The sequence below is a fragment of the Homarus americanus genome, unplaced genomic scaffold (genome assembly GCF_018991925.1).
Source record: "Homarus americanus isolate GMGI-L3 unplaced genomic scaffold, GMGI_Hamer_2.0 scaffold21314, whole genome shotgun sequence".
NCBI classification, from domain to species: domain Eukaryota; kingdom Metazoa; phylum Arthropoda; class Malacostraca; order Decapoda; family Nephropidae; genus Homarus; species Homarus americanus.
The window spans coordinates 3,058,179-3,086,166 of NW_024720811.1; the positions used below are offsets into that span (position 1 = coordinate 3,058,179).

The following is a 27,988-nucleotide window of genomic DNA, read 5'->3' on the forward strand; positions in this document are numbered from 1 at the left end:
TTTCTTATAACATGCACATTATAACAACATACTCCAGGAAAAAATACACAAGCAACTTCACCCTAAAAAATACTGCCTACATTTTTACATTACTTTATAATGATGAATTAAGAGACTTTGACATGTCAGCATTAATGTTGAAGGCTATAAGGTCTGTGAGATTCAATATAAATTACTATTGCATGTAACTTAACTTATATACAACACACACACACACACACACACACAATTAAGCTTCAAGTCTACAAATACCATCTACAGTACTGTTTCTCACTGAATGAGGTGTCAAAGTTTATCTGGTACAGGATGAAGACCAACTCTTAAGCACTTATGTGTAACATTAAAGATTTAGACTAAAAACTTCAGTGATACCTAGACATTTTGTGACACAATGATACAAGACGTTTCAATTCTCACTGGCTAGTCCTCAGGATGGTCACTATTCTCATAATGGAAAAAATGAGGATAAAGATATTATGTCTAAATACCATTCTCTCCCACATGTATACAAGTATCTTGTTTTTATTTTTTTGATGAACTTAGTTATAAAAGACAGGTGTTAACAAGTAAATCATGCTGTGTAAAGTCATGAGGTAATGAGACTTGATACAACACTTGATATACACTAGGTTAACCATATTCACTCAGTGGGAGACAGCAAGTATGGAGACAGTACAAGTATGTATACTCAGAAAAAATATGAAGGCAACACAAATGATTTCTCCTGAGTATTAACTAAGCATTTACAAAATAATATACCATAGCATCCTAACTCTGTTGTGGACAGCACTGGCCATTCACAATGACACTCATTATTTTAATAGGTGTTATGTTTTGGACATTTTCAAATGATTGTGTAGGTTCTGTTAACATATGACTAATATTCTCCAGTAAGATAAACTAAAGTGTTATTCCTTAGAAAACTTAATGTGGTGTTCACTACTCCAGTCACAGTAAATTATATACAGTCAACCCTTACTTTACGCAGTCCCACATTACGCGTTTCCACGTTTACTCAGTACCCTGCCGAAACCGGAATGCTCACTTTCCGCGGTGCGTGTACCCTTTTACGCGGAGAGCGGCGCGAGCAGGGTGCGCACAAGGTCGCCCAGTCATCAAAACATTACCGAGTTCTTCACCCGCCACCCACCACAGCCGGCCCAAGTCAGTGATAGTGATAATGATAGTGAGGATATGGACTTATATGGACTTTGAGGGGTTTGACAAAGAGGCCCTGCAAGCCTCTGTGGTGGATAGTGATACAATTGATACAAGTGATACAGGTGAGGGCCAATAATCTGCCCTCTGCCTCGGAACCAACCCCCCATCCCCGTGTGCCCAGCCATCTTTTCTACTAATGTAAGTGTTAAAAAACCTAATATTATTGATATTTCTCTTAATTATTAATTGTGTGTGCATACCATCATAAAATTAAGAAGTTATTTTTACTACAACGTAGGTATTGTGTCTGAAAAAGTGGAGTTTGGGGGTCGGCCCGGTCTCTATTTCAATTAATCCCATATGTTATGTTGTTCACTTTACGCGTTTCTCACTTTACGCGGGCCGCCATGGGTTGAATTAACCGCGTAAAGTGAGGGTTCACTGTACTATATATTGATCTACTATAGGTATAAATGCATAATATCTCAATTACTGTACAGTACTTGTATTGTATATGTATTCTACCTGCATACATTTTCTAGCCTTTATATGAAAATATATCTTTTTGAAGCTGTAGTTACTGATTTATTATTTTCTTTATAAATTACTGAAAGTCTACAAACTGATGCTGCTATGTTACTTGCTCACAAAATTACTTAGTAACATACGATAAGTCTGAAGATATTTTTTCTTCTTCAAATACCCCGGTACAGACAGTCCCTGGGTTATGAACAACAGACTTATCAACATCAGCCGATACGAATGAGGTTAAACTTTAAATTTACAGTATTTTATTTACTTGATTTATTTTTTACTTTTATTTACTGTACTGTATTTTGTCATTCTATTTCTTCTTTTCTCTTAAATTAAGTTATTTTAGAAATATATAAGGACTTAAGCTATGATATAGTGGGATTTTAAACATTGTTCTGTAAGTACGGCATGCATATAGCGTGTGTTTCGACTACGTACACTTTCAACTTAAGAACGTCCACAAGAACGGAACTCGTTTGTAACCTGGGGACTGCCTGAACCTGTGCACACACCTGAATATTAGTCAATTTAATCTTTACACTGTCCCTCAGTGTCACACCTAAAAGCATCAAAAAAAATTTAACTCTGTTAGTTTGCATTGAAAATATGCTTACAATTTGATAGAATGTAATTACAGCTCCTCCCCAACTTACGACGGGGTTAGGGACCGACATCCAGGTCGTAAGTCGAAATGGTCGTAAGTCGGAAATGCTTAAATAATACATAGAAAATCTAAAATGGGTGTCTCTTTTTCTTCTCAGCACCACAAAACTCTCACTTTTAAGCTTGTCAGCTATTTTAAAGTGAATTACACAATTTTTTTTTGGTCTGTGTACTGACTTTGGGATTCGAAAATACGAAATTTGACCAAATTTTGGTACGACTGAGGCAGGTCGTAAGTGTGGGTGGTCGTAAAACGAGAAGGTCGTAAGTCGGGGAGGAGCTGTACAGTAGGTGATTAGATTTATTTTTTCTAAATATTTTTTGGCAAAATTAAACTATAATGTATTATATTATGCAGTTATTATTTCACTGGTAAACCAAAAAAAAAAAACAATCTGTAGCACTGTACTGTATAGTGGTTGGGGTCAGTTAATTGCACATACAATAACATGGGAAAATTTTTCTCTCTCACTGATGCCACATTCTTGGGTTATGTTTGCATGCAAATTATTTACTGGTGTGACAGGTGTTATCATTCGACTTCCAGAGAAGACTATGTATGTATCATAGTTCTCTACATGTGGAATAAGCCAGTGTGTTACACTGTACATGACTTTCATGAAAAACATAATAAGCATGATTGTCAAATATAAGTTTTAAGTACCCTATCCATGTTATTCAAATTTAGTACTGTATTCATAACTAATTCACTGGATAATTGAGATATTAATTACATTTATATGAAAACTAACACTCAATGTCTACAGTAAAGCCTGTCACTTTATAACAAGAAACAAGTGAGTTACCTGTCAGTGGTAACATCCCAGTTTGTCTACTCCCATTGTGTCTACTCTTGATATAGTAGCTGCTATTCCTATATGATCTACTCCCACTTGGTCTAAATCCTATTAAAATTAAATTTATTTTGTAGATATTCTGTCTATTCTACAGACAAAGCACTAAAAAAAAGGAGATACTTTCAGAAAAAAAAAAAAAAAAAAAAAATATATATATATATACACGAAGGATGAATAACAGTACTAAAGTATTGATAAACAGCAACATTTATTTGGTAATTTTTCGGCAAATCTCTTTTCATCATCAGACGATTGTGTGTGCATATAACAGAGCAAAAGAAAATGAAGAACATTTCATAAATGTACCCAAAATTAGGAGTTGAACAATAACATAGTTCACAGCTCTGTCTCACCCACTTTGAGTGCTACTGGGTGGAGAGTCGGCTACGCAATTACATGCCATATCCACGGATATTATTCCTTGATATTTATTTATTTATAATTTCCTTTTACATTATACCCTCATTAATTCGACATAAAGGGGGTTCTGGGTCACTCGAATTACCCAAAAAATCTGTTAAGTGCTGATAACATTTAGGAGAGCAGAAACAATGAGCTATTACAGCTTTTTAAACAAGAGACTGTGAATATACTATGGAGCAATAGCTCATCTGGGACTGAGTGTGGGATTTTCTTGGGAAAATTAATTATTTTTCGATAATGTTTTATTGACCCGGCACCAAATGAACCTAAATAATATTGGAATTACCGTGACATTGCATGCTGTCGTTATAAAGGGATCAAGGGCTGCCAAGCGGGAGAAGGTGAGTTCTCCTTCCTCCTATCGTATAATGGTCATTGCCTGTACAGTATTGAAACACTAGGGCACAGGAACAATAAATGTGTAAAGTAACTTTCAAAGGATATTAACTAACAGTTGACATTCTGTGAATATGTGACATTTTCAAAGTAGACATAATGGGAGTAGACGTAGTAGGTACAAACCCCTGCCAGCTATAGCAAGCAGAACATTGTTGTAGGCAGAGATTGATTTTTAGATACAATCTACTAAGAAAAAAAAGTTACATGATAATGTTTATTATAAATGACTATACTACTAGATTCTACATTAATGGACAGAAAACAGATTTGTATCTATCACAGTGAGATCTAAAATGAGCAATGACATAAAAATCCATTATCAACACGTATTACTGTATAAACTCTGTCAAAAATAACAGGGGTCATTAAAATAATAAAAAACTTTGGTATTTATGCAACAGCCAAAAATAAAATAAGAAAAGAGTTTAGCAACTGAACATATGACTTTGCACTATAGAAAAAAAAGGGAAGACAAAGTTATCAGTCTCAGTGCAATGCACAGTTGATGACTGAATCTTTTACTATACAAATTCATTTTCACATTACAGCAGATTCAATGCATTCACTTTATATATGTTAATGTCCACAATATTACTTCTTGCCCTTACAACAGGGTGCCCTACAGAGAATATTTCCCAAACACAAAACCAAAATTTTGGCAATCCAAACCACGGACTACTTAAACAGTAGATACCACCCATTCAGATAAAACACGCACGCACGCACGCACGCACGCACGCACACGGGAAAAGGGAAACAACGGAGCTTCTTACTTATTCTTTATCAAGACATCTTCAGGGCAACTGGATTACATGGACAGAGAAAGGCTTAAATATACAGGGTGACCTTATACACCTGAATCCACTAGTCACCACACTCTTAACTACACGACCTGACCTCATCATAGGTCTAGATCAAAGGTTTTCAAAGCATTTTTAACCTTGGGCCACTGACAAATAAATTTATGTAACATATTATCAGTTTTGAACTGACCATCACGGTAAAGCTAAGGTAATTCAGTTGTTTCCTATTTTCCCCTGCGGTGATTTTGTATCAAGATTTATCTGTATCCATGTTTTTACTAGATATATATATATATATATATATATATATATATATATATATATATATATATATATATATATATATATATATATATATATATATATATATATATATATATATATATATATATATATATATATATATATATATATATATATATATATATATATATATATATATATATATATATATATATATATATATATATATATATATATATATATATATATATATATATATATATATATATATATATACACAGTACAGTATATAAAACCATGCATACCTACCATACGTCAAAACTTCAAGGGCTGATTCCTGGGGCCATTACTAGTCAGAAATGTAATCTGAACATTGGTCTGATTCCCAATGGTTAAGAAGGTATGGGGAGAAGCAGCACAATTACATGTCAAAGTTGTGTGTGCCACATAGCATCGCTTTCAGCTAGTGAAAAAGGGGTGCAGGACTAAATTTTTTTGATAGTGAACATTCAGAAAATGAGAGATACCTGTACATCCGTATATTTCTCTCTAATTATGAAATTCAGGGAAAAATAAGGATACAGGTACGTATATGCTTCTAGATATGAGAGAAGGAAATTTTTTTACCATTTGTCTTACTACCATATGCTTTCAAACTTGATAGTAACCTGTTGTTATCACCTACACTCATGGTACAGACTGTAAGGCACCCTTTGGAATTAAATATACCTTTCATCTTTCACTGTCAAACATGTAGTACTGTATTATGAAAACAAATAAATGTGCAATAATTATGTTGCAAAGTTCAAATTCATATAGTTACTACAAACAGCAACTGATATTAACACTAGAACAAAAGAACCCTGTAGTTGCTGTGGACATCCATTGCAACCAATATCAGCCTGGAAATGGGAGAGAAATTAAGTACATTGCTAAATGAGAAAACATGATTTTTTAATATTGGGATTCAATAACATGAGTTTTTAGGTAAAAATACGACTTTCTTCATCTTGTAAAGGTAAATCTCAAAAAAAAAAAAAAAAAATTATATATACAGTATAGTTTCAGCTCTAATGGAATACAGTATACAGTAGTAAATAGAGAAGAAAACAACAGCATGTGATTTATGTATGCACCTGTAAAAAAGTACTGGACATGCCCCCAACCATTTGCCTGCCTTGCCATAGAAAGATATGGTACTGCAGCTTCAGTTGAGAGGAATGAATATCATTCAAGAGTTTAATTCAAGTTTAATTCATCACAACAGAGGAAGGAGGTTATTATCCTTAATCTTTAGCCAAATTCCATAAGAATTTTTTTTTTCTCACAATATTGCAGAGGGTAATGTAGGTGACAGAAGTGACACAATGTTATTCATCTGTTACTGTTCCCGATCCTAAAGCACCACATGTTTTGCATCTTATAAAAGAGAAGTGAGGGGCTGATCCTGAAATCCATTTTACAATGAGGATAATAACAATAAATAATAATGGCATTCTTTTGTTTCTTTAATGTGCCAGTTCTTCCAAAGAATTCACAAGTACATAGTACTTGAAACACAACAAAGCCAAAGACTTACGAATAAAAAGAAATACTGTACTAAAATAAAAGATACAAAAAGTGATAATTCATCTCCTATCATTCATATCCCCTTATGTTTTAATACTTCCTAAACCCTGTAATTCTCCATCACCATGCCTTGTTCAAGCTCATAAGCTTTCAAAATAGAGAAAAAAGAAAAGAAAGGTCTTAAGTTGTTTTTTAAAGGCCTCCACAGAAGTCAGCTGCTTTATTGATGTGGGCAACCAGCCGATTGTACAATCTTGCTGCTGTATAGGAAAAGGATCGAGTAGCAAAAGACCATTCCCATACTGCTCTAGGCTCCTTAAGGCATGAAGGATCATCACTACTTTGCAAAATTGTTCCAGAATGTGTATTCAGTGGAATTAGTAGGTTGGCCAAATACTTGGGTTTGCCAAACATTAGTGTCTTAAAAGTCATTAAAGTCATTAGACAGAGTTTGAACTCCAACCTAGCTTTAATTGGAGGCCAATGTAATTCTAGAAGTGGGAGTCCTTGGTGGGAGAGCAAAAATAAGCCTGGCAACTCTGTTCAACACTACTAAATTTCAACTTTCTTCAGTAGATAATAAGGTAGGCAGACCCATAAAGTTACAATAGTCAAACCGAGATAAAATAAGTCAATGTTTTAGTGTTACAAGACACTGTCAATCCAAAAAAAATGTTTAACAATATACAGTCTAGATTGTAAATATGAAAGTTGTAACTAAGTGAATTTATATGCTTTTTGAGTCCAATTACATTCCAAGATTATGAACAGAATCGACAGGACTGAGTTGCACTTCCCCAAAGTTTAAAGATCCAAAATCATCTACGTATGCCATCTCCCCTCCTATTTCCTTGGAAGATAATAATCTTGGTTTTGTTGTCAGTCAGCATAAGTTTTCTGCTAGCCATCAGACATCAAGAATTTCATTATCTCCTCAATATCCTCGGCATTTATTATTTTCACATAAAGCTGTGTATCATTGGCATAGAAATAGTAGGCAACACCACGAGCACCCAACAGATATACAAGACTACTGGACAAGACTGTAAACAGAAGTGGTCCCATAACTGATCCCTGTGAGACTCCAAACTGCAAAAGGACATGGTCTGAGATTGTTCCACCAACTATCACACATTAAGTTCGTTCTGACAAATAAGACTCAAGCAGTGAGAGTGTATTCTCACGGGCACCAAATGACCAAAGATCCTGAAGCAACAGACTGTGTCAAAAGCAGCAGAGATATCCATCAAGACCAAGAGGGAGGACTTTCCTGTGCAAGTGTTTATTATCAAATTATTATGAATTTTACATAAGGCAGTTTCACTTGAATGATGCATCCTTTAGGCTGACTGAACCAGAAGGATCACCCCCTTTCTCTCTAACAGAGATAGTAACTGATTCAGCATAACACACTCTATGGTGTTTGATATTAATAATGAGAGATTGGAAACTGGACAATAATTTGACATATTCTCATTATCAAGACCAGGTTTCTTAAAAAGTAGATGCAATAAAACCTGTTTCTCAGATCGCACAAAATTGCCCTCGCAAAACATTCATAAATGCATAAAATTTTTCATGATCACTACCACAAGAGACTACTTGACTTCTGTAGTATTCAACTTTGTATGCTGTAACTGAACAAACAAAAGCCCTGCTCACAGTCATATACTGTGATCTAGTACAGTCTGTTCACCATCTACGCCACTCTCGTTCAGAACTTCCATGATCCCTGCGAAGACATCTTATAGACGAGTCATTCCACGAAGGGTCATCTTGTACTATACAGTAATTCTCTTCGTGACCTCTTGACAATAATGGTCTGTAATGTACTGGAAGACATCAGTATGTAACTTAACCATCTCATAAGAGGACAAGGCAGATGAGTCAACCCAGTTCAAAGAATGATTGACTTCCTGATCAATTATGATGGTCAATGTGCCTATAGTTCATGAAAGTAATTGTTTTAATGTAAGAAGGGGGTCATGAAACTTTAAAACCAAAGGTAACCAAAACATGGTCAGAGACTGCAGGATAGATCAGGTCAACAGCAACATCAAATACACAATCACAGTCCACAGGAGACAAAACTAGGTCTAGAGTGTGTCCAGAAAGGTGTGTTGGACATGACACAAGATTGACAAAAATGTTTCCTTCCCTGAAATTGCCAATCAAATCATTCAGGAGGGAGGTTATACCCTGGATCAGATTTTTAACTGTGACTAGACCGGGTTGTTTTGGAAAAAAATCCCCTAAAGTAACATTTCTCTCTAAGTAAGAAAAACAGGCAAAAGGTGTGAAAATGGCAAAGGATCACTTTAGTGTCCTCCTAACCTTTAATGCTTCAGGTGACTACCTCATGAAGCCTCTGGTGAGCTACAAATATAAAAGACCAAGAGCTTACAAGGGATGTGATATGTCCAAACTGAATGTCTACTGGGAAAAGACAAATAACGGCTACATGTCCACGGAGTTATCAAAGAAGTGGTTTGATGATTGTTTTGTTAAGGAGGCCAAAGAATACTGCCGAAAGGAGAATGTGGCCTTCAAAGTGGTGCTCTTTCTAGACAATGCCCCCAGTCATGCACGATTTCTAGTAGGACGTCACCCTAGCGTTGAGGTTGTGTTTCTACCGCCAAATACAACCTCCAAAATACAGCCACTAGACCAAGAAATCATAGTGAATGTAAAGTTGCTGTACTACAAATATGTCCATGACAAGATGAGGAAGGAAACTGATAAGCAAGAAGAAGTGAAGGAAATTGCTGAAACTGTGAGCAGTAGCGAGGAGGAGGGTCCACCCCTCGCCGCCTCCGCTACTCCGCCGGGCTCACACACCGCCTCAGCTGCTCCGCATGACTCACCCACCGCCTCCATTACTCCGCCTGCCACACGCACAGCCTCCGCCTCCACTCCTCCTCCTGGCGTACCTTCAACCTCCACAGTGACTGTTACTGCCTTCTGGAAAAATTATAACATTCGCCAGGCAGTCAATTTCTTTGTAAAAGCCTGGGGAAATACTACGAAAGCAACCGTTAGGCATGCCTGGTCGGCACTCCTGCCACAACTCAAGTCTGCCGAGACGAAGAGACAGCAGCCAGCAGAGCTAATGAACCAAGTGTTGGAAACCGTCCGCAGTATCCCAGCCCCAGGATTTCAAGAAGTGACTCGGGAAGATTTAGAAGAAATGATGCAAGAAGATAACACAAATGACGTCGAGGATCTCCTGGAGGATGAAGAAGGTGGTGAGAGTGGTGATGCAGGGGAGACCGAGCAGAGGAAAGTGACGACACAGAAGCTGTCACTCTTATTGGGTGTCTTTACCAGCCTTCAAGAGATGATCCAAGACATTGAGAGTGAATCAGGTGAAAGGGAGCACGCGATTGGAGTTATAGAATCTATTTCAAGAAAATACCAGACGCAGTACAACGAGCGAGTGAATGCCCGGCAGCAGTCACTCATCACTTGCTTTCTTTCACAACGCCGGCCAGCCGAGGAAGACCAACAGAAAGAGATTGAAGTTGATGAAGACATTGATGACATTGGGGAAATGCCTGAAGATTTTGACTTTGCGGAGTTTGATGAAGTGTTAGCGGAAGTGGGTGAACCGGGTGCGAGAGGCCAGCACGGGGACGGAGGTTCAACGCAGTAGCCTCCATGCCCAGCCTCGGAACAATAAACACACCAAGCACCTCAAAAACTCCCCCCAAGCTACGGGTAAGTGTTATATTACTCAAATTCTTTATTCTGATGATTGAATAACAAATCTTTTTATTTCAGCTAACAAAAAGTGTTAGGCAGGGCTTCAAAGGGGAACAAATGGGTGAAATTCTTGGGGTGGCGGCACCAATAAACCCTTTTTACATGTATTTCATTGTCACACAAATAACGTTTTCGCTAATAACGACGTTTTTCAGGCACCTATTAGACGTTATTGGCGAGAGCCTATGTGTGTGTGTGTGTGTGTGTATATATATATATATATATATATATATATATATATATATATATATATATATATATATATATGTATATATACAGTGACCCCTCGTTTAACGAACACCTCGGTTAACGAAATTTCGATTAACGAACTGCCTTCCATAAGGATCTTCAATTCGGTTAATGAAAAAAAATTCGGTTAACGAAGTTCTTACGAACCGACCTCAACATGTTTTCGCTTGCACTGATCGGGCAACCAGCTTTAGTATCAGTCCGCCAATACATTAATCGGTTCTAGGGCTTAAATTCCTTACTATTTTAGTAAATATCAAGAAGTTTATACTATTCAATAATTTTAAAAGTTTAATATTAAATTTTTTAGTCATTTTAACAATTATTGAACATAATTGAAGGTAAAGTGACTAGTTTAATGGCATCCAGCCTCTTAACACAGCAAACAGGCGTTAGTCTCTCTCTGTTTTCACTGGAGGTAACATCTTGCTTGAGACTCTCTTCAACTAAACGCTTTTTTTCTGTGTTTCCAAGCAAATTATTGGTCATTTTGAAATTTATTTTACATATTGACAAATATAGCAGTGCAGTGCAGTGTTATTTTAAAGAAAATATTCTTTATTTACAGCTAGTTTAACTTTGAAAAATACGTGTTGCCATTGTTTGAATCCAGCATGGGGCCTAAGAGATCAAGAAAAGCAATTTCAATCCAAATAAAGCAGGAAATAATAAAAAAACACGAACAAGGCATTAAATCAAATGCGCTATGCAAAGAATATGGCATGTCGGCATCAACTGTGTCGACAATTCTTGCACAAAAAGACAAATTTAAGGAAGTGAACGTGAGAGACAAATCTACAAGAGTGTTTAAAAGTAGATCCCTAATCGTAGAAACTGAGAGGTTACTTATCATCTGGATTAGGGAAAAACAGATGAAAGGTGATTCAGTTTCTGGTGATTTCATTTGTGAAAGAGCCAGGGAGATTTATGAACATTTAAAGACAGATCAACCTAGTTCTTCAGGAACAGAATTTGAAGATTTTCGGGCTAGCAAAGGCTGGTTCGAAAAATTTAAGAAAAGAAGTGACATTTTAAGTGTTGTTAGGCATGGTGAAGCTGCTAGTGCTGATAAAGAAGGGGCAGCAAAGTTTTTAATTGAATTTAAAAAACTGATGGAAGAAGAAAATTATCTTCCACAGCAAGTTTTCAATGTTGACGAAACTGGGCTGTTCTGGAAAAAGATGCCCAAAAGAACATTCATCACCAAGGATGAAGCCTCTTTACCTGGGCATAAACCCATGAAAGACCGTCTCACTCTATTGCTTGGTGCCAATGCTTCAGGGGATTTCCGACTGAAGCCTATGCTTGTCTACCACTCTGAAAACCCCAGGGTGTTCAAGCAACAGAAAGTGGTAAGAACAATGCTTGGAGTTTATTGGAAGTCCAAACCGTAAGGCATGGGTGACAAGACAGTTCTTTAATGAATGGGCTATTGATGTGTTTTGCCCCTCTGTCAAGAGCTACCTAACCACCAATAAACTTCCTGTAAAGGCTCTTCTCCTCATGGATAATGCTCCTGGTCATGACCCTGACCTTGCCAGAAATTTGGAGTATAAATTTGACTTTGTGAAAGTGTTGTTTTTGCCTCCAAACACTACATCACTCATACAGCCAATGGACCAGAATGTGATCAGCAACTTCAAGAAGTTGTACATGAAGAAAATGTTTAGGAGGTGTCATCAGGCAACTTCCATTGATCCTGAACTAACACTGAAACAGTTCTGGAAGACACAATTCAACGTCCTGGAGGCTGTAAAATTGATTGTGTCATCATGGCAAGAAGTCTCCAATAGAACCCTCAATTCTTCATGGAAAGCACTGTGGCCATCAGTAGTCCATGATTTTGAGGGATTTGAGGATGACACAGAGTTGGACCAGGAGATTGTGTCCATTGGTCAGTCATTGGGTCTTGAAGTGGAGGAGAAGGATGTGGAAGAGCTTGTGATGTCTCATGAGGAGGAACTTACTCCTAATGACTTGAAGGAACTGGATGAGATGTTACGGGTAGAGGCTGACAGTGGTGAGGAGGAAATTGAAAGTGATGACCATATGTCAGCTACACAGTTGAAAGATGTGATTTACCACTGGGAGAAGTTCAGGGAACTGGCTTCAAAGCACCCAGAAGTGGAAAAAACTGAACTAGCTTTGTGTCATGTTGAGGACTCAGTGGTCTCCTTCTTTAAACATAAGTTAATGGTGAGGAGGACAGATGCCCCACAGACCACAATTGACACTTTCTTCAGTAAAAGGCAGAGGGAACAAGATGCTAGCCCTCAGCCTTCCACTTCAAGAAGGAGAGAGGATGTTCATGGTGGAGAATCTGTCAGTCCAGAGGTTCCTGACATTTTCATGGAAGGTGACTCACCTTCCAAGAAGCAGTAAAATGCTTCTCCTCCACCTCCCACTTCCTTCTCTTCTCCTTTCTCCTCCTGCACCTCCCACTTCAAATGCACATCATCACCATCATCCAGGAGCCTTCTACATACACACCTCAAAGTAAGTACATTTTTCCGCCATTTTTGTTGAAGTTAGGAAATTTTCGGTGAGCTGGAACCAATTACCCAAAAACCCATTGAAACAATGGTTTCGGTTAACGAACGTTTCGGTTAACGAACGACCTTCTGGAACGGATTGAGTTAGATTAACCGAGAAACTGTATATATATACACATCTCCTCCCCGACTTACGACGGGGTTAGGGACCCAAATCCAGGTCATAAGTCGAAAATGCTTAAATAATACATAGAAGATCTAAAATTGGTGTTCTTTTTTTCTTCTCAGCACCACAAAATTCTCACTTCTAAGCTTGCCAGCCATTTTAAAGTGAATTACAAACGAAATTTTTTTCTGTGTACTGACGTTGGGACTCGAAAATACATAATTCGACAAAATTTTGGTACAACTGAGGCTGTCGTAAGTGCAGGTGGTCGTAAGTCAAGTAGATCGTAAGTCGGGGAGGAGCTGTATACACTTCAATATTAAAAGCTGGATACTCACAGTTGAGTTGCTCATGAGACAGCTTGTTGGTTGTTTTCTATACCTGTCTTGATACCCACATGCCTCTAAAATTGTCACTCGTTTTGGCTGGATGTTGGGTAAGTTGGAATGTACACCACATTCTTGTGAATTTACACTCATTTCAATTGCAATCAGCATTGCATTGGTGTCCTGTAGTCGCTCAGCCCAGAACTGTGTAGGTCATATACAAACTATGATTATTTCCTACTTGTAAGAGGTATTTTATTCTTTCATTATCAGAGAAAAAAGAGAATTCTTTCAAGATCGTGGATATTTGCCTGGCATTCTTGAACAAACAACCCTCAGAGTCAGGAGTAAATAAACACATACATTCGCTCTTCATGAAACTAATTATATAATTTAATATGTTACTGTACAGAATCTTAAAAAAGTATCTGCCAAGATGGTTCTGATGACTTCTGAAATGCTACATGGAACTTGTGATGTCCCGGGAGGGTTGGCATACTGATCCTACTACATTTGATAACCAAACATATTAATTACATCAAAATAAATACACATTGCATTACTTATGTTAAACTATATACCAAAGTAAATACATGTCCGAATATCTATCATCCGTGGTCTCATAATGTTTCACATAGAGTGTGGATAGAAACTTTCTTGAGATACTGTACATAAAATGCTAGTAATTTTTTTTCAAAGACCATACTTCATGATAACCCAAAGTTATGTGATAACACATAGTGCTCAACACTTCATCATCACACAAACTTAACATTTTCTCTTCATTTGTCTTTATTATATCATAGTATTCAATAAGTAGAATATATATTTCCAAGTGACCCCAGATTCTTCATTTCCCATATCAGATGCTGTATTGTCTACACTGATTCCTTTTACTTTTAGTAGATATATTTATTTTATATCATTAAAAGTATTCTCAAAACACTGTCTACTACTGTACAGTATACCATCAAATCCTCTTTTTTTTGTATGGAATGAAATTTGAATGAAAATTTCTATTTTATATTAGTTCACATTCATGCACTGCATTTTTCCTGCTATGGTTGGAGTTGAGGGTGTTCTTTATAAGAAGAAATACTGACCAAATGTTCCTCCACAGCACCACAATGATAATGACCAAACCAATCAGCAAACAACATAACATTTTCACAGGGATAGAAATGGTGATTCACACAGGAATACGACATACCTTATTCCTGAAATCTGGATTTTGTTTTGTTTTTGTACCTAATCATGCCCTCTCCTTTTCCCCCATCCCTCTACTGTGTACCCAGTGACTAAATCAATAATACAGTGGTCCCTCGGTTAACGAGCACAATCCGTTCCAGCAGGTTGCTCGTTAACCGAAAAACTCGTTAACCGAAACCATTGTTTCAATGGGTTTTTGGGTAATTTGTTCCAGCTCACCGAAAATTGCCTAAATTCAACAAAAAAGGTAGAAAAGTACACTTACTTTGAGGTGTGTATGTAGAAGGCTCCTGGATGATGATGATGATGGGAATTAGAATGGGGGTGGAGGAGAAGAGAAGGCATTGGGGTGGAAGAGAAGTCACCCCATGGCACCATTTCACCCATAAAATTTTAGTTCTCTTGGTGTATTTCAAGATTATTTTCTTTAAATCAACACTGCACTGCATTATATATTGTCAATATGTAAAATATATTTCAAAATGACCAATAATTTGCTTGGAAACACAGAAAAAAAGCGTTTAGTTGAAAAGAGTCTCAAGCAAGATGTTACCTCCACTGAAAACAGAGAAAGACTAACGCCTGTCTGGTGTGTTAACAGGCTAGATGGCATGCCAGAAACTAGTTTCTTTACCTTCAATTATGTTCAATAATTGTTAAAATGACTAAAAAAGTTAATATTAAACTTTCAAAATTATTGAATAGTATAAACATCTTGATATTTACTAAAATAGTAAGGAATTTAAGCCCTAAAACCGATTACTGTATTGGCGGACTAATACTACAGCTGGTGGACCGCCAAATGCAAGCGAAAACATGTTGAAGTCGGCTCGTAAAAAACTCGTTAATCGAGGGATTGCTCGTTAACCGAAGTTAAGAATCTTATGGAAGGTAAATCGTTAACCGAAATCTCGTTAACCGAGGCGCTCGTTAACCGAGGGACCACTGTAATAAACTAATCACATGGCTAAACTAATAAATATACCTGTACAGTAATATTAATAATAGCACCACATGTATTACTGCAGTAAAATCATATAGTGTACAGTACTATACAACATAATCCTTTAGTCTATCAACAATAATGAACAATTCAACCAACCTACTGTATAGAGATACATACATACCGTATATACAATAATTAGTACATCAAATACTGTAAAAAAAACACATTACTGTGCAATATCATAATGTACACGTATTATAAAAATGAAAGTGGGTCCTATAGGCCTGATGGTCTGTTGGGGGCAGTGTGAATACTGTATAGTGTAGAATAAGCTTTTTCTTGGTACACAAGGATTCAGATACCTGTACCCGACTATAGTGCGTTTTTTCTCAGCTGAGAAAAATGCCCCGCCCCCCTCCTCAAGAGTTACAGCTGATTGGCTGTTGCAAACCTGTGTGATTTTGTCCTGAGTAATGATGTATTTCTAAATGAGTTTATTCATAATAACCGTTTCTGACGAGAAAGATATTTAACTAAATTTTATAAAGATACATACCTTCATTATTTCAAACAGGAGCACGTAGGAAGTTTATCAGAAGTATTGTCCATGAGTTAACTGATAAATTCGGGTAGCAAATTCACGCTTTCGGAGGATGCATTTAATATATACTTATTTTTACCTACAATAAGACATTCTAAGACAAATTACATATCAGCAATAGTACATTATGCAAAAATATTTTAAAAGATCAGAATCACATTGAAATATTACATGACTGTTAGCTGAGGCAGGAAAAATATGATCATATTTCATTCTGCGAATGTGTCCCCGCCACAAATACTCAGGGAAGGGTGTACAGTACAGTATAAGTACTCATTAACATTTGACTAATTTTACGGATTATAGTGCTAAAAGGGGCAACTCTGAACGGGGTCCACCTGTATACAGTAGTACCATACGGTACTATGATTTAAAAATACCTGTACTATTAATGACAAATCTCTTCCTTGAGTAGAGGGAAATTACCAGATATCACCACCATGACAATAGCCTCCTTCAACCACACTATTCACCTCCCACATTATTAACATAACTATGTACTGTACTATATAGCACAGTACTGTACTGTATTACATTAAAAGAGAAGCAAGTGAATATACGTTACACATACATATTAACATCATGGAAAACTACAGTTCAGTTCATGAAGTATTGTACAGGCATAAAGGACCATATCAACTCTGACTATGATAAAACTAGAGTACTACACATCTCCTATTAGGCTGTCAGGCCTATGGGACCCACTTTCAAGGCTGATAAGTAAAGACACTGGCTGTACCACAGCAGCCATTGGGAAATCTATTGTGATATTGTGGGGTTTACTGTACAGTACTATGAAACACTCGGGTGAATAATTACTTTAACTTTCATCCTCTTCGCCACTGACCAACTCATTAGCTGCTTGGGCAGTTGGTCATATCTCTGTTATGCACTGTTGGCAAGTACTGGGCATGTTCTTAAATATTTCTGTACTTACTTTTGCAGTGAAGTTGGTACACTTCATGATGCCTGACTTTGCTCCTGTCTCCCCAAAGTAGTAGGTAGCTCTCTCCATTCTACAAGACTCCATACCTCCAATCTGCGTCATTCCCCATTCTGACCACGCTTCCACACTTGGTGTGATGAGAGCTAACAGTCCACTGTGAACAACAAACATTAATGGAACATCTTCATAGGTACATGTTGTAACTTATCAAAATATTTCTCATTTCTATTTACAATAATTTGTAAACTACTAGGAATTAAACTAAAAATTTATACACACACATTCAAGTATGATACAATAAAATATGTTTGTAAATCAAATGAAAAAGGATGGATTTCCTACTGGAAGCACAATCAAGAATTAGGTAAATTTTTATTGCAGATCAGCTTTGATAAAAGTTAAAATCAGGTTTTCATCCTTTGCAGATACAAGTACTGTAACATTATCAACCTACGTACAACCACACAAATACTGTAGTATATACAGGTGCTCCTCTACTTAAGAACGTTCAACTTACAAACCTTCAGAGATACAAACATCATCACTGAGGGGGGTTACCTGCCAGAACAGGTGTTTAATGTGGATGAGATTGGATTATTTTGAAGAAAATTCCAGATAGAATAAACATTACCTAAGAGAAGAAGAGTGAGCCAGGTTTTAAGGCTGTATTAAAGAGTATAGCTGTACTAAATATCCATAATCCTTTAATTTTGTACAATATGTTTGGTATCTACATGAGTAAAGTTGGACTTACAAACAAGCCTCAGGAACGTAACTTGTTTGTAAGTAGAGGAGCATCTCTCTCTCTCTCTCTCTCTCTCTCTCTCTCTCTCTCTCTCTCTCTCTCTCTCTCTCTCTCTCTCTCTCTCTCTCTCTCTCTCTCTCTCTCTCTCTCTCTCTCTCTCTCTCTCTCTCTCTCTCTCTCTCTCTCTCTCTCTCTCTCTCTCTCTCTCTCTCTCTCTCTCTCTCTCTCTCTCTCTCTCTCTCTCTCTCTCTCTCTCTCTCTCTCTCTCTCTCTCTCTCTCTCTCTCTCTCTCTCTCTCTCTCTCTCTCTCTCTCTCTCTCTCTCTCTCTCTCTCTCTCTCTCTCTCTCTCTCTCTCTCTCTCTCTCTCTCTTTCTCTCTCTCTCTCTCTCTCTCTCTCTCTCTCTCTCTCTCTCTCTCTCTCTCTCTCTCTCCCTCTCTCTCTCTCTCTCTCTCTCTCTCTCTCTCTCTCTCTCTCTCTCTCTCTCTCTCTCTCTCTCTCTCTCTCTCTCTCTCTCTCTCTCTCTCTCTCTCTCTCTCTCCTCTCTCTCTCTCTCTCTCTCTCTCTCTCTCTCTCTCTCTCTCTCTCTCTCTCTCTCTCTCTCTCTCTCTCTCTCTCCTCTCTCTCTCTCTCTCTCTCTCTCTCTCTCTCTCTCTCTCTCTCTCTCTCTCTCTCTCTCTCTCTCTTTCTCTCTCTCTCTCTCTCTCTCTCTCTCTCTCTCTCTCTCCCTCTCTCTCTCTCTCTCTCTCTCTCTCTCTCTCTCTCTCTCTCTTTCTCTCTCTCTCTCTCTCTCTCTCTCTCTCTCTCTCTCTCTCTCTCTCTCTCTCTCTCTCTCTCTCTCTCTCTCTCTCTCTCTCTCTCTATATATATATATATATATATATATATATATACACACACACGGTATAGTCTGCATTTACGCGGTCAAAGGAACCCATGGAGGTCTTCGTAAAACGAGAAACACGTAAATGAAATAACAGAACATATGGGATTAATTGAAATAGAGACTGGGCCGACCCCCAAACTCCACTTTTTCCGACACAATACGTACGTTGTAGTATAAATAGTATCTTAATATTATGATGGTATGCACACACACACATAATATAGAAGAGAAATATCAATAAGAGAATAATATACTGTACCTGGTAAAAGAAAAATCAAGGTTTAACACTTACGTTAGTAGAAGAGAGGGGTCGGCATACGAGGATGGGGGCTGGTTCCGAGGGAGAGGGCAGATTAGTGGCCCTCAGGTGAATCACTTGTATCACTATCCTCCACAGAAGTCAGGGCCTCCCTGACAAACCCCTCAAAGTCACCATCACTGTCACTATCACCGACTTGGGCTGGCTGTGGTGGGTTGCGGGCGAAGAAGTCGGTGATGCTACGCTGACGGCTAGTGTTGATGTGGTCGTGATACATCTGGATGTACTGTTCCATACTTTGGTCTAGAAGGTTATTGAAGACTTCATACCGGTGATTGACATGGTCTTTTGAAAGGGTGAGCTTTAGTGTCTCGGCAAACTCGATGGCATCCTTTACATCACCATGAGTTAACTTCTGTTCTCTTGCTGCCGCACCACCTGCCTCCTCACTGACGTCATCGTCTTCCAACATCTTGTCGGCAGTCACCTCAGGATCCCTCATTACCTCCATGATGTTGTTGTTGGTGGTCTCGGAGAAGCCTGCAGCTGTAACACTCTGTGCAGCTTCTCTTGCAAGGTCCAGTGCCACTGCAAAAGACTGAACCTCACCAGCCACAGGTTGCCTCTGCCTCCCACCTGGGATACCTTGCAACACATGCTGCCACGCGTGATGAATCGTGGCCACAGACAGCTGCCCCCATGCCTCCACCAAGAAATCAACAGCTTTCTTTACGTTAAACATTTTCCAAAACTGTTTAACTCGCACTTCATGCTCTGCCAACTCTTGTTCTGGATCCTTGTTGTCGCCACTCTCGCTATCTGTGCCACTCAGAAGGTTATGCAACTTACCCTTGGTGTTGGTGTAGTCGTTCAGGAGCTTAAACTTCTTTACGGAGAATGCAGCCTTAACGTTGCATATCGACTCCTGGTCCATGGGCTGGATTAACGACTTAGTGTTGGGAGGAAGGAAGACCACTTTTACACTGGGGGTGACGATCCAACAGTAGGGGCGAGTGTCCTGGTGCGTTGTCAAGCAGCAACCAAATGTTGAATGGCACATTATTTTGCGCGCAGAAATTCTTCATGTCAGGAACGAAAGTCGTCAAACCAGGAGAGGGACAGGCCAGTGAACATCCACGCCTTACGTGAGGTTAGCCAGCGGACATTTAGCTTGGTCATGTCCATGTTCTTGTAGGCTTGCGGGCTGTGTGGATCACCGACAACTTGAGCTTACAGGTACCGGAGGCATTGGTGGTAAACAGGACGGTGATGCGCTCCTTCTGCAACTTCCGGCCACGATACTTGCTGGCAGACTTGACAACGAAGGTCTTGGAAGGTAATTTTTTTCCAAAACAGCCCGGATTCATCTATGTTGAACACCCGGTCGTCGGAGTACTGTCCTTCCTCCATAACTTCTCGTAAGAATGGAGGAAAATCCATGGCGGCAGCACGGTCAGCACTGGCTCCTTCACCAACAATGTTAATGTTGGTAATCTTGTTCGGTTTCTTAAACCCTTGCAGCCACCCAGAGGAAGCAGTGAAGGGTTTGGGCTCTGCAATTCCCATCTTGCGTGCTACTGATGAGTACAGTTCACGAGCGTAGTCCTGCACTGCCTGCGTGACCACAGCCATGTTACGCCTTGCCTGACAAATTAAGTAGCTCACTAGTAAGTTCTCAGTCTTGAGCAGCACCTTATTCTGACAATACTTCACCATTGAAGCACCTGCAGACTTTGTGATGCTCAAGTGTTCTTTAATCTTGGCTGCATCCTTCTTGATCGTCCGGATCGTAGATTTGTTCACGCCATGCTGGCGCGCCAAATCAACTTGTCTCATTCCTTTCTCCAACTCTTGCACGATTTTGTACTTAACTTCGTAACTTAGGGCACGCCGTATCTTCTTGGGCTTGAGGCAGCTGGGTCCAGGTAATGCAAAGTTTTTCTGGGGTGGTGGGGGTCCAGCAGAAGCCATTGTTGAACAGATTAGTGGGCACAAGAGAGAACAGTATACGCGGTGATTGAGAACAATGAGACTGACGTGGCTGGGTCAGTAGCTTCTCTCCTGTGCCAGGCCACGTCATATAACATTAGACCAATCACAGCTAGCAGCGGAGGGAGGTAAGGATAAGTGGCCCAATCACAGTCCCATACGTCATATGACGTCAGCTATAACGCAACAGCGACATACTGCACACCCATATTCGTGCCGCTTCCCGCATATGGTCGAGAATGGACCGCGTGAATAAAAAATGGCGCGGCGCGTCTGGACCTCCTGCCGCTCGCCACGTAAATGACCAAATTTACCGCGTAATTAAAACATTATAATTCTGGCAAGGCACCGCGTAAATGACCAAATGCATAAACAAAAACCGCATAAATCCAGACTATAGTGTGTGTGTGTGTGTGTGTGTGTGTGTGTGTGTGTGTGTGTGTGTGAGATAATAATAATAATAATAATAATAATAATAATAATAATAATAATAATAATAATAAACGGTTTATTGAAAAAGTTTGCAGCCCGAAGGCTGAAAATATACATTGGACACAAATGACTTATTACATACATTGATGTGTGTGTGTGTGTGTGTGTGTGTGTGTGTGTGTGTTCATTTACGCAGCACCTGTCCAGACGCGGCAATTATTAGTTACGCGGTACATTCCAGCATTTACGTGGGAAGCGGCGCAGACAAGCTGCGCGCTAGGTCGCTCTTACGTCACCGCTGACGTCAGATGACAAATCGGACTGTGATTGGGCCACGCATCCTTACCACCCACGCAGTCCCTCCGCCGCTAGCTGTGATTGGTCTATTTAACCTTGCTTGCCCAGTCAACAAAACATTACCGAGTTCTTCACCCGCAACCCACCACAGCCAGCCCAAGTCAGTGCTAGTGAGGATATGGACTTATATGGACTTTGAGGGGTTTGACAAGGAGGCCCCGCTAGCCTCTGTGGTGGATAGTGATGCAGGTGATACAAGTGATACAGGTGAGGGTCAATAATCTGCCCTCTGCCTCGGAACCAACCCCCCATCCCCGTGTGCCCAGCCATCTCTTCTACTAACGTAAGTGTTAAAAAACCTAATATTATTGATATTTCTCTTAAATATTAATTGTATGTGCATACCATCATAAAATTAAGATGTTATTTTTACTACAAAGTACATATTATGTCGGAAAAAGGGTAGTCTGGGGGTCGGCCCAGTCTCTATTCCAATTAATCCCAAATGTTCTGTTATTTCGTTTACGTGTTTCTCGTTTTACGAGGACATCCATGGGTTTAATTGGCGGCGTAAACTGTATATATATAATCATATTAAGTTCTATCTCTGGGGGTATAATTACATAACTAAGCAACATAATTTTTTTTTTAGTTAAAATGCTGTGATATTTTGTATGTTACATGTGTGCAACATTATTTAATTAATTTTATGTTTACTCTGGGCATAATTATGCGATTAAACAACATGGTATACAATTTTCTAAGTTACAACTCTGCCATCAGTCCTTTGCTACAACTGTGTCATAATTCATATCTAACATGTGTACGTCATCATTTGATTAACTCTCTATACCTGGGAGTTTAAATTTGAAATACAATTCCGGTAATATTTTTTTATAAACACTATTAACGAGAAAGCGGCCTCACAGACATCGCTCATAATTGTACAAGAACCTTGATAGCTTGATTTTGAACTGCTGAATGTCTCTTTCATAAAGTGATACAAAACGTAGACGTCAAAATTCACCCTTGCCTAATTGTCAGCCTGTAATTCTATCATTTTGAGTGCAAAAGAGCCACACTGTTTTACATCTGTTTTGAACAGAAACTGAAAAAAGTAAAAAAAAATCAGTAAGCAACTCAGGTAATCTACCATTGAAATTTGCTGTACTTTTCTGTCTGCATTTGTAGGAAGTAGAGAGTGAACTGAGCAAAAGGTTTCATCAGGGCAAGCCTAACCTGACCTGACACAAGGAGTAACTGTGTTTATCCCTTGACCATAATTTATGGTTCCAAATTAACATGTGACCACTGCAAGACCCAGGTGACTCCAGCGATCCCATGAGCTCCAAGTCACCCCATCAACCCCACATTTGGGAAATGCAGTACTAATGAGGCAGTGTAATGTGATTTTTTTTAAATTTAATTTTCAACGAATTATAATCCTTGATTCATATTATTAATATAAATACATACTGTTGATATGAACAATTTAATTACATTCAGTTATTCATTCGATGCTAAATGCATCTTAATTAACAAGGTAAAATAACACAGTATAAAGACAGGCTAGAATGCACAATGCTTTCTTCACAATATTATCCTAAAACAATCTTACTTGACCATCCTATTGTATATTCAAGGGAACAGTGACTGACCTGTAGAGTAAATATTTTAGGTATTCAGCCCATGAGAACACCTCCAACAGGAAACTGGCAGCAAGGGTGAAAGGACTTGGGATGTGGTAACTTCTTGGGCCTGCACTAGTCCCATTAAGCTTGAGCTCCGTACATATGGCCTGTTTGTCCAGTTCAACCTCCATATCATATAATCTTGAATCCTTCAAGTGCTTCAGAATTGGCACATCAAGGTCTCCAATAAACATACCTTGAAGAGTTATTCCGTGCAGCTGTTGGAAAGAAAACCAGACTGCACCTCTTTTTATACCTACTACCATCTATCATCTTTAATTATTTAATGAAATTATCAAGGTAAATAAATAACTTCAATGTTTTTCACCGCCATGTTTAAACAGGTTGTTTTTATTATTTATGTCAAATTGGTAATCTTCTAATGAATGAATTTTCCTACCCTCCAAAGTACAGTAAGTGGAATTTGGTAGTTATGAAGGAAAGGAGCACAGTACTGTATAACAATAAAAAAATGGTGATGAAATAAGACAAAGATGTGGGGTAGCATACAGGTGCAATATATTGGCTAATGTACAAACATTAAAGAGACAATTCCTTGAAGTCTTACATATACAACTGAGAGCTTTCTTTTAGCCTCACACATACACAACTACCCCTGTTTGTCGCAATTTTTTTTTCAAATGAAAACAAGAAGAATTACTGTAGTTCTTCCAAGTTCTTATTTTTCCAACCTTCCCTTTGCCTCACACTAATTCTTCCTCTCTTTGATTATCTCATCAATTGTCATGTGATGGCTCTGGAAAATAACTGTCACAAGCATGTGGCCACCTCTTAATAATGGAAAGTAGTATTTAGGGAAGTTGTCCATATTGCTGGCACAAAATCTATTGACATTTGATAACTGGTATGGTCATCCTTTTCAGTGACTGTGGGCGATTTACGTCAAGATTAAATGTCTAAAATCCAGCCATTTCTAGGATTTTTCAGTGGTGAGACTAGCCTAAATTCTTGGGTTATGACACTATACCTTATATGGATCAAAGCTTAAGGTTTTGAATCCAAATATTCAGAACTTTACTTTATCCTCTTCGCCACTTGTCAGTTCTCTAGCCGATTGGGCGGTTGGTCATTCTCTGTTATACACTGATGAAAAATACTGGGCATGCACTGGATCTAGAATTTACCTGACCATGCATCAATGTTGGTCAAGTATGGTGCCATCACAAAATTCTCTGGCAGATTATTCAAAGAGTTCCCAACTCTTACTTAAAAAAAAATAATAATAATAGCATTAATTATAAAATTTAGACTTAAAACTGCATTGCAGTCACCCCTGGTGCTCGCCTAGCAACGGTGCTGTGCTACAGACCCTCCGACCTTTCCACACTTGCCAAACAGCTTCACAATGGAAGCCCGTAGATGCTTATAACTTTAAACCTTATGATAATTATTTATTGTATTTATTTTTTAAGTTTCTGTATGTAGGATTGTGTGTGTATGTAACTGAGAAAAAAATTAATTGCTGTACATCTACCCAAAATTATAAGTTAAATTAACTTTATTATTATTATTTTTGTTGCACTATCTGTATGTAAAAGTCAGTGTGTATATAACTAAAAAAAATAATAAAGAAAATTACATATACAGGCATCCCCTGCATTACGGAACCCCAGGTTGCGGAATTTCGCTCTTACAGAATTTGTAAATTATGACCAATAATTTCGCGACACGGCCCAGAAATCCGCCCTTACGGGAAATTGGGGTAAATTTTAACAATTTAAAAAAAAATCATTATATGAAAATAAAATTTTTTGTTGAAAATTATAATTTGTTTGGTGTGGATTTCTTGGTGTTTGCTACCGCCAAGCACGGCGTCGCCACACGGAGTCACTCCATTGTTTACATCCAGTGTGCGCGCATGTTTCTTGCCCCAGCAGTTGGATTTAACTTTTACAAACATACAGTAAGTACAGTACAGTGCATTACCCTTATTCAAGATGACTGGAAAGAGGCCATCAAGTGGAAGTGACCACAGTACAGTAGTGCAAAAAGAAGCCGCAAAGGCATTACATTGGATATTAAACTTGATGTTTTAAGAAGGTATATCATAAATTATTTAATTTACTGTATTGTATGTGTTTATAAATGTTTGATTTCATTCATAAAAGTGGGGCCAAAAAAAAATCCTTAGGAACGCATCTCCAGTTTTATAATGGAAGTCAATGAGAAAATAGGTTTCAGGTTACGGAATTTTGCGATACGGTCAATTTTCCAGGGATGCAACCCTTCCATAACGCAGGGGATGCCTGTATGTACCTGATATTATGAGTTAAAAACAACCATAACATAGAGCTCACAGGTGGGGTATGGTTGGAAATATCCCCACTCAGCCCGGGAATTACTTGGCGTTCATTTTAAATAGGAGACTTATGGGAGAGTATCCATAAAGTGGAAATCCATAACCTGAGATCCATAACCAGGGGAGTGTCTGTACACTACTCAAGTGGTCACTGCTAATACATAGAGTTAACCCTTAAATGCTTTGCCTTTCATGCAGTCTCTGAAAACTTGTGCCTATAGAAATTAAAATCCATGCTAACAGACTTACAGTTTCTCTGTTTGATGTGACAATAAGTCCTCCATCATCTACAAGTAGCACCAGATATTCCTTTTCATCCCACCATTCTGAGTTCCGTAGCTGTTCCACAAAACCATTGTACAAGAAGCTTGCTGTGAGATTTACTCCAACAACTGAAAACAAAGGAGATACATAATATTTAAGTTCACATTGTATAGTACCTGTACTATCTTTTTAGTAATATCAGGGTTTTAACAATGAATATTTCTCCTTATTGGCTTGCCTGGAAGGTTACCAACTTTTTCCTGTAACTTACATATTCAGTTATTTATGCATTCAATTATCCCCATGTCTCTAAGGAATATAACAAAAACAATTGGGAACTTTCTGCTCCTGCAATAAAGCACTAACTTTCTCTGAACTAAGGGTATTATGAGTTCAATTTCACAGAGTACTGTATTGGATACTGTATCTTTATGTTTAAGTTTTCACCAATTTTTTTATGAATCTACCTCTATGCATATTACAATTAAAATGAAAGCTCTTGCAGCTAATAAACAAAGGTAAAACTACAAGTACCTGTACCAGTAATAAAATGCAGGGAGTAGATATATATACTGGTAATAGAAGTAAATTGAGCTTTGGAAAATGTAATGATGCAATTTTTTACTCATAATTAAGGATCACGAGATTTGTCATAACTTAAGCCAGTATGACATACTGACATCCAGTATAGTGAATGAAACACATGTTCAAATTGACTTGACTTACTGCAGATGAATCCTCCTTCCCTTTTTTGATGGATACAGTATTTCAAAATCAATGGTCATTACTAACCTGCTGCCATTACTTCAGCATCATTCTTTTCTACTATAATTGGAGCGGACAGAAAGGCACCAATGGAGTGAGGAATGACAGAGACTTTCCTGTTGAGCTCCCCTCTACGCAGAGCTGGGTTATACCAGGGATCACTCCACATGCTCACTCCAGGTTTCTGACTGAGAAGAAAATATGATTTAATTTACATTTACCAAAAATATTTTATTTAAGTTTGTAGGAGCAATTACTGTATCGTATTTCTCAAGCACCAGTAAATGATTTAGGCATAAAAAACCCAAACATATTTGAAGCAGTTTTTCATGATGATATAGTAGTGATAATGAAATTTTGGGAAAATGCATAATTACTAAGTTATGATCCTTCTTGCCCTGCCAATCTCATGTCCACAAGGGGTTTGAAACAGAGGGAAATATTGAATTAAAAACAACTAAAAGAACCTATTCCCTGACTTATGACCTACTCGACTTATGATGACCCGGACTAAGAGTAAATTTTCCATCTCTTCAATCACATTACACTTTGCTTTGCTAAGTCTAAAGATTCCCTTAGCCACTTGCACAGTTTTTAACTCCTCTTTATTCTTCAAAATCGTACATATAATCGATTTAGCCATCCCATACTCATCACTAAGTTTCGCAATGCTTCTTCCATTCTCACGTTTCTTTATAATTTCTTTCTTAGTTTCAAGGGTTATTAGCTTTCTCACTCGCTTTGGACGACTCATTGTTACAATTGTATACTTGTATAACAAAATAGTTATACAAATAATGCGAATTTCCACATCAAAAGACGAAATTTCAACAATAACAGTGGTGCACTGGCTACACAATGAGACAAAGATGGCGCCTGACGCTCTTGTTGTGGGTTGCGGTACAACAATATTCATGCGCCAGGCGAAATAGTCCCCTATTCATCCGAGTTCGTTGTAGGAGTTGCGTTCGTTATAGCATTCTCAATTTTAT

The 27,988-nt window shown here is 38.2% G+C and overlaps 1 protein-coding gene across 1 annotated transcript; it reads right to left on the reverse strand.

The window, feature by feature from the left end:
• Positions 1–5,336: 5,336 nt before the first annotated feature.
• On the reverse strand, positions 5,337–27,184 carry LOC121861235 (voltage-dependent calcium channel subunit alpha-2/delta-1-like; the record flags this gene model as incomplete). The annotated part of the gene is given in 6 exon segments (XM_042358884.1): positions 5,337–5,985; positions 13,660–13,851; positions 17,341–17,503; positions 23,615–23,865; positions 26,217–26,359; positions 27,024–27,184. Coding segments are annotated over 6 exon segments (1,021 nt in total), but the record flags the coding sequence as incomplete, so codon positions are not given.
• Positions 27,185–27,988: the final 804 nt, after the last annotated feature.